This window comes from Moschus berezovskii, chromosome 15, assembly GCF_049115385.1.
Source record: "Moschus berezovskii isolate FMDL1 chromosome 15, NW_MosBer_1.0, whole genome shotgun sequence".
Lineage (NCBI taxonomy): Eukaryota > Metazoa > Chordata > Mammalia > Artiodactyla > Moschidae > Moschus > Moschus berezovskii.
In genome coordinates, this window is record NC_142474.1 from 12,724,065 (window position 1) to 12,739,702 (window position 15,638).

Sequence of the window (15,638 nt, forward strand, 5' to 3'; positions counted from 1 at the left end):
AGATTCTGATGTGGTTTAACCTTAACAGAGAAGTCATTATTGTTTTCCTTAGATCTTAGGAGCATTGTCACAAACTAGTTCTGGAAGGCCACAGAGATCTGACTGAAGACCAAAACATCGTAATTACCAGGAAACTAGTTTTAGTAACCATAAGAATTTTCAAACCATTAAAATGGCCAAATGCGATCTGGCTTCCTCTGCGTGAATAGTGAGTTTCTCCATCATAGGAGAGGGCTCCTTCATTTCTTCTACCACTGCAAGTGTCTGATTCTCAGGGACGCTGACTAGTTGAGAAACTTGCATCTCCTTGAGCTTAGGGAGTAATACTATGTGCATTTCTAAGAACCAAGATTTCTTATAAATCTAATTCTTGTTTGTTTGTCTTTTCTTTTCCCCCACTTTTGGACATTTCCTTCATCTGACTGCCCATCAATATATAGAAGAAATGCTTATTCCTACTCCTATTACTTGTAAGTATCGACCTGGGGTGACTTTGCTTTGTGCCCTGTAAGGCAACCTGTAGCATGCATTTCCTGCACCAACCAAGTGTCTGTTGGTTTCTCATACTCACTTCTGTCTAAGTCACGTGTAGCCTCAACGTTTTGATTTTGCCTCGATGTTTTCCATTTGAAAATGCACTGTCATTGTTCACGTCTGTTCTGTTTCTTCCATCTTGGACCCCGCCCCCCTTTTATTTTGGAGCCGTGAAGGGCTGTTTCTCCTTTGTCAGTATAATTCTCTAGTTAGAAATCCTCCAATTCCAACAAGAGGAAAACCTGATCCTCCTATAGGATTTGCACGCATAAAACAGAACCACTGATCTCAGCAACTTCAAAGCCCATCTATGTCTGCTTGGGAAACGTATAGCCCTAAGGGCTCAAAGATTAGAAGTTCATTGGCTATTTCCAGTATTTCAGGAAGTATAGGGAATCGTGGCTTTATCTGGAACCAGCTTCACAGGTGACAGAAATATCCAAGGTCTTTCTTTGGGGCTAGAATTATCTCAGACTAGTGTTTATCAGTTGGACACGACTGAGCGACTTCACTTTCACTTTTCACTTTCACACATTGGAGAAGGAAATGGCAGCCCACTCCAGTGTTCTTGCCTGGAGAATCCCAGGGACGGGGGAGCCTGGTGGGCTGCCGTCTCTGGGGTCGCACAGAGTCGGACACAACTGAAGCGACTCAGCAGCAGCAGCAGCAGTGTTTATCATCAGTTCCATCATGTTGTCAGTGCATTTAGCTGGTAGTTATAGACGGTTGATTGTCTAACAATTTTTTTTTTATGATTTTCCTTATTACTCAACCAGACATTTTCACAACGTGAGGGTAAAGGAGAAAAATTCCATAAATAGATTCCTTTGTAATGAAGAGTTAGAAAACCACTGAACTAGTCTCACATTTCTAATAGGCATTTTTCATATTTGAAAACTGAGGTCCAGAGAAGTAGGTGAAGTACATGAAATCACGCATCCAGTCAGCAAGAGAACGGGATTAAAACTCAGAATGCCTCGCTCCTTGTAAAGTGTATTTTCCATCATTCCATGTCTTGCTCCACCTCTGGCAAGCCCAGCCTTGTGAGAGAGACCATATCTGTTAGTGATCATCTGCTGAAGCCTTCACAGATGAGGAGGGAGCCAGCCTTCCCATCTCTCTGCTCAGTATTTGGGTCCCTGGTCAATAGGTCCATGCAGTGAGCAGATGAGCTTCTGGGATCACCACCCGGATGTTGTATAGGAACCAATGAACCCCAGCCCCCAGCACCAAAGGTACAGACAACCTGCTTCATGTGTTCATTCATTCATTTGCGAAACATGCATCGAACATGTACATTATGACACAGACACTGTGCATGGGGAGACGGCCAGGACTTTGAACCCTGCCCTCCGGTGCAAACCTGTCAGAGAGGCTAGCCCAACATTAAATACTTGATAGCTCAGCTGAGAGGTACCTACAGGCACATGTACTGTGGTATGGGGACACTTAGTTGTGTGACTAATTTTTTTAGTAGGCAGGGGATAGTTACCAGTGCTTTTAGGGTTTGGTTTATCTAAGGCTGAAGAAATAAGCATTCTGAGCAGGAGAAGCAGCGTGTGCAGAGACACAGAGGTGTGAGACAGTATGGGGTATTGTTGCTGCCACAGAAAAAGTCAGAGTTCTGGGTTCAAGTTACATCTCTGCCACTTACCAGTTACATAGCCTTGAGCAAGTTTTCTGAACTTTTTCAGCCTCATTCCTGTTAACTCTAAAATAGGGATAATAGTGCCTGACTTGTAGGGAATGAGGAATTTTGTAAAGTGCCTTGCAAATAAATTGGCACTCCTGCAATGTAAGTTTTCTTTTGTTTCCCCTTTCAGAAACCATAAGGAGTCAGGGCTGAAGTGGTGGCCCCTGATGGTACCTCTGGTCTTTTAGAGATTCTTACAGAATCAATGTGCTACATTGGGAATTGGCATGCAGTGCCTTCTGGGTAACCTGCCTCTTCAGTCTATTAGCCAATGTACATAGCACTGTCTGGAGGCCCACTTTGTATCATTCTCTGTGCTGGGCCCTGTGATGAAATCAAACAGGAATGGTATGGAGGTATAGAAGAAGATACACAAGTACTTGTAATTGAAGTTGCAGTGATAAGCAAGGATCTTTCAATCAGTGCAGGCTTGGAGTTCTAAGTGACAGATCCTAGGGTGTTACACTCACGCCAGCTCAGGAATGGGGCCTAGTTAAAGATGCAGAGGAGGAGGAGAACTGGCAAAGCAGACAGAAAGAGAAGAGGAGAACCACAGAGAACCAAGTGGAGTCCACTGCAGGAGGAGGACTTGACAGTAGCAGGTGCTGCAGAGAGATGGAAGTGGAGGGCTTGGGCATGGCCCTTGACCAACAGAAGTCACTTGTGCAGGTCCTGGGGTAGCCTTGAGGGAAGAAGCCAGCCTGCCTCGGGCCCATGACGAGGATAACTTCTTAACCACTGGGCCCTAAAAGAGGAGAAACATGAGACCGGCCACTTGCAGGGCCAGAAAGTCCTGGAATGTATATGTAGAGGAGCCTGTGCAGAATGGAGTAGCTGAAGATGCTGGAGGTGGGGCACCCAGAGAAAAGGAGGTTTTGGAGACAAAGTGTTCGGGGACAGGGAACCGAGGAGGGTATGTGTGACAGGCCTTGTGAAACCAAAGGATTGAGGGATGCATGTAGATGGTGAAGGGTGAACAGAATGGAAATGATGGACCCCCGTGGTCTCCAGATTCAAAATTCCATTCCGCCATGTCTTAGATCGAGACCCTGAGTGGGTGCTATAAACCATCTCTGTTCAAACTGTGGGCCACAGACCTGCAGCACTGACATCACACAGGAGCTTGTTCGAAACACAGCACCCGGAACTTCCCTGGCAGTCCAGTGATGGGGACTCCTCACTCCCAAAGAAGGATGCACAGGTTCTATCCCCAGTCAGGGAACTAAGATCCTGCACAGCGCAGCCTGAAACAAACAAACGAAAACCGAAATGCAGCACTTACATTGCCAGCTCAGGTCTTCTGAACTAGAACCTGCATTGTAACAAGATGCCTAGTTCATTCATGTGCACCTTTAAGTTGAGAAACACTGACCGATCCAGCCTCAGTTGTCTCAGCTACAAAACAGGAAAAATAATACCCTCCTCACAGAGGTGATGGAGTCACCCCATCCCTCTAAAAGCCTCGAAATCATCCACTGAAGGAGAAAGCCGCCAACATACTTTGGCTCAACTGTGAAACTCATATTCAATCCCCAAGCTTTTGTGAAGTTCCCACTTACGTGTCAGGCACTGGTCAAGGTTCTGGGATATAAGAGTTAGCTCAACAAACAAAAATCCCTGCCCACATGAGGAGTTTTAGTTGGGGGTGCGGCACAGAGAAAAAACACCATATGTAAGAAGAGTAGTATAGGTCTTCTGTGATGGCCAAGAGAGGTGATGTGACAATAGATAAACTGTGGAAAGAGGGTGTACAGTGCGGGTGGGAGAGGAACAGAGGAATGTTTTTTCAAAGCCAAGAGGCCCTCAGTGTCTCTCCCGCATTGAAAGGTCCCATACACGGGATCAAGGGTCCATAAACTTTTTCAATAAGGAATCAATAGTAAATATTTTTGGCTTTATGGACTCTCTGTTGCATCTACTCAACTCTGATGCTGTAACATGAAAATAACCATACAGTATGTGAATGCATGAGCAGGAGTGTGTTCCAGTAAAATTTTATTTAGAGGATTCAGAGAGTGGGCCAGATTTGTCCTGAGGGCCATAGTCTTCCTATCCCTGCTTTTGAGATAGGGAGAGGATGCGGTTCAAGATTCATCCTGTTTTATGAGCTTCTACGATGTACACTGGTGGCTCAGGCAGTAAAGAATCTGCCTGCAGTGCAGGAGACACAGATTCAATCCCTGGGTCGAGAAGATCTCCTAGAGAAGGGAATGACTCCAGTATTCTTGCCTAGAGAATTCCATGGACAGGAGAACCTGGTGGGCTACAGTCCATGGGGTTGCAGAGTCAGACACGACTGAGCACCTAACACACACACGCGCACACACACACACACACACACCGCTGTACCCTTGCATGGCAGCTGAACCAGCCTATAAGGAGGCTAGTAACTATGCTGTTTTTTTGGTTGTTTCTTAGCTGGTGTGATGTGTGGGGTTCATGTAATGCTCAGGGAAAGCCTGTGAGGTACAGTTAATGTGTTGAGTCTATTTAGACATTGAGACTGAGGTTTGAGGACGTGTGTAAACACACAGCCAGGATGTGGCAGAGCTTGAGTTTGAATCCAGGAACCCATACCCGCAAGCCCTGCTCACCCTTCTCACTAGACTTCCGGGCGCCTGCCTGGACTGTGTGCTTGGAGGGCCCTTGGCCAGGCTGTGGGAGGGCCAGGATTTGAGTACAAGTTTTTCTGCCTGTACATCCTCAGTTCTATGCAGGGACAGCAGTGCCTTGCTCAGGACAAGAAGTGGCAGCTGTTCCTGGCTGGCAAGGAGGCCCTTGAGGCAATCCTGTCTTTGCTGTCCTGGGGGACGCTGGGCTGCCAGATCAGTGGTAGTTGAGGGGTTAGCGTAAGAGGTGACCAAAAGGAAGTTAATGTCCCACGAAAACAGAGCTATAGGTAGAAGGCTCTTTGGGATCTAGGCACAAAAGAGTCTAGAGTGGAGTCCTTCACTGTCTGGTACACATTTTAAAAACAAAATTAATGTGGGTTTTGGTGTCAGATTTAGATCACAATTTAGGTCTGCCTCTTCTCTCCGTTGTTCAGACCTTGAGCTGTCACGGAACCACTCTGAGCCTCAGTTTCTTCATCTGCAAAATGGTAATAGCAACTGGCTGGCATTTTCATGACGCGTACCTAACAAGCATTATCTGTAGAATGACTGACACAAAGAAGGATTTTATAAAGAGCGGCTGTTATTCCTCACATCCTGAGCTAACAGAAATGCTTCTCTCAAATTCCTTTTTGTCTTTCTGTTGTAACGCAGCAACCAACAATTTCAGCATCTACTTTTTAAAACGATACTAAGAGTCTTCCTATGTTCACGGGTTAATTTACCTCAAGGCATGTGATGGGCACAGTAATTGTCTTGAACAGAGACTATTGCAGTCATTGTTGAAAAGGCACAAAGTTTACCAGCTGTTCTAACAGAGAGCACGTAACTGTTTCACTGTGCCTTGTGTGAGTATCACAGAGGCGGGTACCTCCTGGGTTGGTCTCTGTGTGCAGACACTCTGGAACGCTTGGACTTTTCACGTCCTTTCGCTGTCTCCACATTCCAGCATATATATTTATTTATTTTGATTGGGGTGTGATGTTATACAGCAACATGAATCAGCTCTGAGTGTACATATACCACCTCCCTCCCACCCCACCCCCATCCCAACCACCTCGGTCATTACAGAGCACAGAGCTGAGCCCTCTGTGCTGTACAGCAGGTTCCCACTTTAAATCCTACATCTCTTCTTCAAAGTCCAGATCAAACATCAGCTCTCAGAGGAAGATGTCTCTGATTCTTTCTACCTGCAGGAATGTCCCTTTTCTCCAGCTCTGACTGCAGTCACAGTGTTATCACGGGCAGAAGCAAAGGTGTCCTCAGGATGTTTCTTTTTCATTAGCACGCTCACCATGGTGCCCTGACACTCACAGTGAACCCCCAGTAAATGTCTGTGGAATGAATGAACGAGATGAGATTAAAAGACATAACAGCTAAAGTCAACAGGGAGATGATCTGTTCTTAAACAAACAAACCAAAAAAGGTTTTAGATGACTCCAGACCCTGTCTGTTTCTTGCTTCTGTGGCTTTAAGGCAACTTCTTAAAGTCTTGTTTCCTAATTTATAAAGTGGGAATTAACAATGCATTCCTTAAAACTTATTTACAAATCAGAAACAGACTCACAGACTTAGAGAATGAACTTATGGTACCCAGAAGGGACGAGATAGGGGTTGTCAGAGAGTTTGGGATTGACATGTACACATTGCCATATTTAAAATGGATAACCAGCAAGGACCCTCTGTATAGCACAGGAAACTCTGCTCAGTATTCCGTAACAACCTAATTGGGAAAAGAATTTGAAAAAAGAATAGGTACGTATATAACTGAGTCACTTTGTTGCACACCTGAAACTAACACAGCATTGTTCATCAGCTGTTCAGTTCAGTTCAGTTCAGTCGCTCAGTCGTGTCCGACTCTTTGCGACCCCATGAATCACAGCACGCCAGGCCTCCCTGTCCATCACCAACTCCCGGAGTTCACTCAAACTCATGTCCAATCAGCTGTATTCCTATATAAAAATAACACGTTTTAAAAAATATATTCCTTACAGAGATCTTGCAAGTATTTAGTGAGACATTGTTTGGAAAATGCCTCGCCTTTAGTAGGCTTTCAGCCAACATAAGAAACTGCCTCCTTTTTCTGAAATGCAAACACCTTTTCACACCAGAGGCTGTTGCAAATCAAATAGCATTGCCTCAATACATTTAAAGAGGAATTTCAAATGATGATGTCAAGAGATACTCAAAAAGTATTTTATGTAATTCGTCAGTCACTTCAAATAAAAATGAAGAAAACTAGGAATAGAAGGAAACCATTTAAAGATGATAAGTATCAAGTACCGAAAGCTGACAGCAAACATGTTGACAGTGAAAATAGGCGGTATTACCATGAAGGCAAGTCAAAGATGTCTGCCATGCTACAGCTCCTCAGCCAAGGGGAAGACCTCGGTGAGAATTCTGATTCCTGGGCCCCACCGCCGACCTACTCAGTTCCTTTGAAAATGTGAACTTGGAATCTGTGTTTTACACACAATTCAGATCAATATTTTGCACACTGACTCTCCTGATCCTCACATCACCCTGATAAAACTGTCCTTTGCTCAGGGTCCCACCTTTGCACCTGCAGTTCCCTTTTCCTGGAATGCCTACCCACCCTCCATGCCTGGAAAATTCTAGTATCATTATCTGCTTTTGATTTTATTGAAATGTAGTTGATGTACAATGTTATGATTTCTTCTGTACAGCAAATATATATATATATATGTATGTATGTATAAACACACAGATATGTATGTGTGTGTGTGTGTATTCTTTTTCATTATGGTTTGAATATAGTTCCCTGTAGGATCTTCGTGTTTATTCATCTTATATATAATACTTTGCCTCTGTCAATCCCAAACTCCCAGTCCATCCCCTCCCAACCTATCCTCACCTTGGCAACCACAAGGCTGTTCTCTATGTCTATGAGTCTCTTTTGGTTTCATAGATATGTTGATTTGTGTCGTATTTTAGATGCCACATACAAGTGATATCATACGGTATTTGCCTTTCTCTTTCTGACTTTGCTTAGTGTGATCATCTCTAGGTCTGTCCACGTAGCTCCATATAGCATCATTTCATTATTTTGATGACTGAGTAATATTCCACTGTATATATGTGCCACGTTTTCTTCTTTATCCGTTCATCTGTTGATAGACATTTAGGTCTGTTTCCATGTCATGGCTCCTGTAGTGCTGTTGTGAGCATGGCAATGCATGTATCTTTTCGAATTATAGCTTTGCTAGGTATATATATATATGCCTAGGAATGGAATTACTGGATCATATGGCAACTTTGTGTTTTGAGGAACCTCCATAGTGGCTGCATTAGTACCTTTAAAAAGGGGAAATTATTCTCTTTCTTAGGTGGGCCTCCTCAACCCCTCCAGACCATACTAGGCTCATTCATAGCTTTGCTGTGCATTCACCTCGCATTCTTGCACCCACTGGCTCACCTTCATGAGCCATTCTCCGATTATACCACCCCGGGTGTATTTGCACGTCTTTCTCTTTGTCACTCTGTTGATTATGGGAGTAAACACTCACAGGTGGGTGCATGTGTGAGGTGCATAACCCGCATTTTGTTTCATCTCTCATTGACTGAGAATATTCCATTCTTATCCATTTTCAGTTATTTTGGCATATGGGGATGCTAGGACTCTCAGGTCATCTATTTTGTAATTTTTTATTGGTTTTAGTCTAGAAAGGTACTCGTGTGTCACAATTATAAATGCATAAAATTAACCAGTGCTGTTGCAACAAGACAGATATTAATGCACTGGGCTAGATTGTGTGTACAGATAGAGTTGGGTAAGGATTGCAACTGAATGGACGCTTATTGGTTACTCTATTGAATTAGAGTCTAAACACATGCATCATGAATACCAAACAGAGCAAACCTATAAGTCAGAGCCTCTGTCACCTTAATCAGGGGAAATAGAAATGAGTGTTTCTCTTCAGAGGTGGCAAAAGATGTTCATGCTTGTTTCAAATGTATACTTTAAAGTTTTGAAACCAACCAAGTATCAGTGATGCCTGGAGACTTAGAAAGGTGTGTGATTCTACATGTTTCTATTCCATAAACACATTTGAACTTTATAAAGAAGGTAAAAGAGTCTCATGATGGAGAGGAGTGACCTAGCGAAAGAGGGAAGGAAAGAGAAGTCTCTGTGGACACTGTTGTGGTCACTGCTCAGATCCACCTTCAGGGATGGACTTACCCCTCAGGTACTACAACCGCTGTTGACGGACAGTTCTTGGCTCACTGCCCTCTTTGGGATAACTTGGTCTTCAGAACTGCCTCACCCAAGGTCCTTCAATAACTGATCAATAGCTGACTTTTACAGGATGTAAAAATCAGTCCAGTATCAGAGTTGCCCACGGGGTTGGCTTAAACCCTCACTGCAGCTACATCACCATTCAAATTCCCCTCTGCCCACTTTCCCCTCTCCTCCCCTCTCTACCCCTCCCTCCCCTCCCCTCCCTGTACCTCTCTTTCCTTCCCTTCTCCTTCCCTCCTTACCTCCTGCCCTCCCCTCCCCTCTCTTCCCCTCCCCCAGATGTTGACACCCCCCCGCCCCAGAAGCTCCTTCTAATACATCTCCTACATGCCAATCTCTGAACGTCAAATTTCCAGGAGCCCAACCTGTGAACCCCCATAGTTTGGTCACTCTCCATTGACTAGTAGATTTGAATATATATATATATATATATATATATATATATGTATGTATGTGTGTATATGGCCCCCTACCACTTGGACATGCATACTTCATTGTCTGTGGACACTGTTTACAAACTAATTGGGTTACCGCCTTTGTTGACCACTGATAAGTAAACTCTAAGAAGTCCTTCCTTAGACCGTCGTTCATTCATCAGCATTTGCGTCTCACCTGTGCCTGCTCTGGGCAGGAGTACTGTGGGCCTCTTCCTATACAGCTTCTGCCTCGGGAAGCTCATGGTGTAGCCCAGAAGAGTGTAGTAAGATCCTGTTTCTGAATCAGCCAGAAGAGAGAATTAGGGTCAGCTAGAGAACCTGGAGAATCCCAGGGACGGTGGAGCCTGGTGGGCTGCCGTCTATGGGGTCGCACAGAGTCGGACACGACTGAAGCGACTTAGCAGCAGCAGCAGCAGCAGAGAACTAAGTGCCCAGCCATGGTGCCCCCTTAACAATGTGTCACCAGGGCAGGAACAGATTTCAGTTCTGAAAGCACTTACCTTCAGCAAATATCCCCAAACTGAGAACAACTCTTGCTGCTAGGGCTGTAGCAAAGATAAGATCCTGAGATGCACAAAGTGGAAAATGCCTTTCTAAGTGTTTCAGCAAAGTGCTTTTAATGGAAGGAAGTGCTTTAGTTAAGCTTTGCAATGTTGATGATGATGATAATGATTGCATCTTGTTTGTGTATACAGCTTTCTCTCTTCCAAAGTGCTTTCCCACTTATTACCTAGTTGTCTCGTTGGGCTTTGAGGTACTTAGCAAGATATTATTAGACAGGTTTCTGTGCTGTGTAGGAAAAAACCCTGGGCGTACTGGCTCCAGTTTCAGTTAGGTGACTTCATTCCATCTCAACCTCAGTTTCTCATCTGTAAAATGGAAGTAATAACACCTACATTTCAGAACAGCTGTGATGTTTAAGAGCCATTCTTTTCATTCACGAACGTTTACTGAGCAATTCCTTTGTACTAAGCACTGAGCTAGGTGTAAATAAGTATTTTGAAAGAAATGGCTTCCCTGCTGGCTCAGGCAGTAAAGAATCTGTCTCTAATGCAGGAAACCAGGGTTCAATCCCTGGGTTAGAAAGATCCCCTGGAGAAGGGAATGGCTACCCACTCTAGTATTCTTGCCTACAGAATTCCATGGACAGAGGAGCCTGGCAGGCTACAGTCCATGGGGTCACAGAGTCAGACATAACTGAGCAACTAATACTTTCACTTGAAAGGAATACCCTTCTCTCAAGGAGCTTAAAACGTGACTTGGACATGTTAATAGTTATAAAATAATATTGTAAACACATGAAAGAGGAGCAGTGAAACATGACAAAGGAAGGAAGTGTCTGATTTCTGCTTTGAGGAAAGATATCATGGGCTAAAGGGCCAAATAGGATGCTTGGTACAGAACAGAGGCAAGATGTTTTGCCAAAGAAATAACACATTCACTCACTTTTTTCCCTGGGCTCATTATCTTGAAATAACACACAGAAACACACACACAACTTTTATGACCAGGTAGGTGACATGCTGGGAAAAACTTGGACAGAGAAAAAAAGAGGAAGAAAGGGCTGGAGTAGAAAGGAGAAAGTTTGAATCCTAGTTCCACTGCTTAGCAGCTGTGAGTTCTAAGCACTCAGAGTCTCAGTTTCTCATCTGTAAAATGGAATGATAGTGCTGAAGTCATGGGGTCATCTTAACACATTAAATGATATAATGTACATCCCCTTTTGGTTTCCATTTCAATTGCATTTCATTAGATTGTTGTCATTTATCAAATGGTAGAGCTAAGCTAGAACAGCAGTTGCAGTGTGTCAGGAATGGGGGAAGATAATGTTTTATTAACTTTAAGCATAAGTTACATGAAAGAAGAATTTGCCAAATAGAATGAAGGTAGGGCAGTTGTAGATGGTGATTCTTAAACTTCCAAAACTCCTCTGAGCAATCGGATAGGACACCCCCACTCCTGGTTGCCATCTCTGCGAGAGCTCAGAGTCAATTAATGATTCTGGCAAAAACCACAAAAGTAGACAATGTCATTTGAGCACAAGAAGATTTCATGGACCAGTGGGCAGAGAAAAGTGGACCAGTGGGCAGAGAAAGAGAAAGAAAGAAAGACCAGAAAAGGCTGGGGTTGAAAGTTGAAGGGCTGCATATTTCTAAATATAGGGACAGGGGGACAAGTTTGTCCTATGTGGTGTGGCTGTGAAAACCTGCCTGAAATGGGGCATGGTTTTCCTTCGGAACGTGGAAGGGGCTACTCTACTCGGAGCAGTGTTGGGAACGTTGCTCTTGCCTGGGAACAGGGCTCAGATGAATTGGTATATATTTCAAAAGAACAGCCACGCAGGGAAGGGACCACAGCCACAACCTAAAAAGAAAGATTAGCGAACTGATTCCACTGTTCTCGAGTGTTGCCAAGGCATTTTAAAGTTCTCCAGGTTATTCTGACCTGAAACCTTTGTTGAGAACCACTCACGTGGGAGAGTTTGAGAAGCCAGGATCATGGAATATAGGCATTTCTTGGTCTGGCCACCTAACCGAGAACCTCAGATGAAAATTTAGCCCCACTAGATTATCAAACAGCTACAGCTTTGGTTAAAATGTTGGAACCTGAGTGTGGAGGGCAGGGTCCATAGAAGATAGATGGCTATTTGATAGCACCATTTCCTTTCTGTAGGTATTGAGGTAGACAGTCCTTATGCTGTTCATAATTGTGTGTAGACCATTTAATGAACGGCAAAACAGCCCAGGCACATTTTAAAATAGTATTTAATATCTCTTAGCAATTACTCCTCATAGTGGTACTGATGGAATAAAAACTCCTCAACCACGATCAGTCTCCTAAGAAATACTTGTTCATAAGCATTCCCTTCATTAATGAAACCTCAAGAAGCTCAATACTTCTTATGAAATCATTCTCATCAGAATAAAAGAGTGTTGGATGAACTTCTTTCTGGAACAATTTTATTGTTTCTTGGTTTAAGTTTTTCTTGTAAATAGTTGATTTACAAGGTTCTATTAGTTTCAGGTGTCCAGCAAAGTGATTTGGTTATACATCTATAAATATATATCTTTTTTTTGCATTCTCTTCCATTATAGGTTATTACAAGATATTGAATATAGTTCCCCGTGCTGTACAGTGGGTCCTTGTTGGTTATCTATTTTATATACAATAGTGTGTATATTTTAATCCCAAACTCCTACTTTATCCCTCCTCCCTCCTGTTCGGTAACTTTAAGTTTGTTTTCTATGTCTGTGAGTCCATTTCATGTTTTGTAAATAAGCTCATTTCTAGAGCAATTTTTCCTTCCAGTGGCTTTGAACCACTATGCAGAACATTCTGAAAAAGTGGGAAATATTGGGCATATTACGGCTACCCATGTTTTTTAAGAGGAAATATTGAAAGATTAGTCTGACCAATACCCTATTTTTACTGGGAGGATTTTGTTTATGTAAAGAGTGAAAATATGGTTTTATTAAGGTTATAAGCCAAATTGAGCCTCGGGATTAAAGGCGGCTTGTTTTGTTTTGGAAAACAGCTTGGCGACAATACACTTTCCTAGAAATGGAGAAAAGCTAAGAATGCCTATACTTTATTTTACTTTGTTCTTGCTTCCCTGTGCCATTTATTATTTGGACATCTACTGATGAGAGAGAGAATTTCTGGTGAAAAATCTAAGTTTAGATATGGGTGATGTGATATTTCAAACGTTCTTTTATCTTTGCTTTACACAGTAAACCTACCATGAAAATGTAGGGTCTAAGGTTTTTCCAGGAGATCCATGGCTGATGCAAAGTATATCCATCCACTGTATTGCCAGGCAGGTGTCTTCCAGCCATCCAGCCTGGGGGCAGTTTACTGAATAAATCATACTTCTGTAACCTCATCTCCCACTCCTTAAGGATTTTAAACAGCCTTAGCTCTGAACAGTGAAGAGAATAGTACTTGAAACTTTGGAGCAGCATTGTAGTAAAAGAACATGGATTCCATTTGCATTTGAACCTTGGACTCCTACTGTCTAACCTAACTTCTCCAAGCCTCTGTTTCCACATCTTATAAAAGGGGAATAGTAAGACCAAACTTGGAGGGTTTCTGTGAGAATTTATCAGTATTACACGTGCAGCATCTATTCTGTGTCTAGTACATTAGAAGGTGCTCAGCACATTGTAGTTATTGTTATTTTCGTATTTTGTTTTATATTAATATGTCCACTCATGTTGTGCAGTGTATAAAGTACTTTCCTGTAGATATCTCTTGAGATTTGTTTTTTTGGTCTCTTCAGTGAGGAAGTATCATTTTAAGTGTAAGGAAATGGAGGCTCACCATAGTGACCAGGGCACAGACTATAGGAAGAAAGAAATCTCTGAAACAGAGAGTTGCCAGTTACTAGTGCTGTGATCTTATCGTGGGTTGGGAGGTGGTATGACAATAATTCTGAAGAATTTATATGGCAGTAAAACTGATAAGAGGTACACCCTCTCAGACCAGGTAGGATAAGTGATGAATAAGTCAGTCATCACTTATCCCATCAACGTTGGTCCCTACCTGAAAGTTTATAACACCTTGTTCCAAATTGTAATGAGGTCAGGGGACATTCCTTTCAATACACACTCACTGTATTAAAGGGACAGGAATCAAACAGGAACAAGATTGATCACCTGTTTACAATTTTATGACATTTTATAATCTGCTTTGGAGAAATATGGACAGAGATTAAAGAGGGATAGGATTAGGGTTGCTTTGTGACTTTTTAAAAATAGGTCTCTTGAGTCCCACTTCTAATTTTATAGAGCAAACTTTTGTCTCGTAAGATGGTTTTGTTTAGAGTGTCTTATAAATAGGATTGTGCCATGGAGGGGATTTTATTCATACTCAGCTCTGCCAGACATAGAGAAATAATTTTATTTAAAATGTACCCAGATGATTATGATAGTTAATATGACAACAGGTGTCACGTTTCATTTTCTGAACAGTTAAGGTTTGAAGGCTTCCCCCGCTTCTTTCTTTAAGAATAAATGTACAATAGCATTTTAGAATCAGCTTGTTTGTGTCTGTAAGAAATCGTGATGGCTTTTGATTGGGCTTTCCTTGAATCTGTAAATCAGTCTGGTAAGATCTGCCATCTTAACGATATTGAGTCATCTGGCCAGGAACATGATATGACTATTCATTTGCGTGGGTCTACTTCAGTGTCTGTAATCACCCTCTTGTAGTTTTCGGCATGCAGGTCCCATGCATATTTTGGTGGACTTATACCTGAATGTTCCTTATGTGTGTGTGTGCAGTTATAAATGGTGCTGTTCTTTTTATTTCATATTCTAACTGCTCATTGTTAAGTGTAAATTAGACTGACTTTCGTATATAAAAAATAAATGTACATGGAAACAAACCAAAAAAGAAAAGAGAGGTCTTGGGTGGAGAAATAGTAACTTACCTCACATCCAGAAGGCCGTCGTGTGAAAAGATGGAGGAGGCTAACCCAGACCAGCTACTTAGCAAAGTACCCAGCACGTGTTCAAACTGTTAGTTCCCATCTGTCTGGCCTTCTTATATTCTGTGTTGCTCAAAAAAGCCAGGCAGTGTTAAGAGGATTTTGGAGCTTGAAACTGTGTAATAGTTCAGATGTTACAGTTTAGTTCTAAGCAGACCTGGGTTTGGGTCTTGCTCTGCCATATACAGGCTGTGTAGTCCCGAGCATGTTCCCCACCCTTTCTGGTCTTCCTTTTCCTACACTGTAATATGGGGCTGATGCAAGAAAAGTGGTAACCTGACCAGGGCACAGTGCCTGGCACCTAGCAAACGCTCAGTGAGCTTTAGCTACTCTCGTTACTTTGGTTGTTGTTAAGTTCCCGGAGGAAAATGCTGGAGGAGCGTAAAGAACTTCCTAACAATGCTTTTCCCACAGAACCAGTTGAATGTGAGGTAGTGAGCCTCCCATCACCGGAGAATGGACCACCCCCTCTGTAGGATGCCACAAGGGAAGTCAGGCTTCCTGAGAGCTTCCCCCCGTGTTGAGGGACTTCTTTACCATCATCACCCTCCACCGTCACTCATGGTAGCATTAGAAGCAAGCCGTTCCAGGTCTCCCTGGAGTCATCTAAGAC

General features: G+C 42.9%; 1 protein-coding gene across 10 annotated transcripts in view; it reads left to right on the forward strand.

The window, feature by feature from the left end:
- The window catches only part of PTPRT (protein tyrosine phosphatase receptor type T), a 1,139,542-nt gene that overhangs the window by 976,583 nt on the left and 147,321 nt on the right, over window positions 1-15,638 (forward strand). For 7 of the 10 annotated variants that reach the window (XM_088843764.1, XM_088843767.1, XM_088843761.1 and 4 more), the window contains exon 15: window positions 441-470. The exons of the other annotated variants lie outside the window; for them this stretch is intronic. In XM_088843764.1, coding sequence (XP_088699890.1) covers window positions 441-470 — 30 coding nt within the window. The remainder of the gene's footprint in view (window positions 1-440; window positions 471-15,638) is intronic. 10 annotated transcript variants of the gene reach the window in all.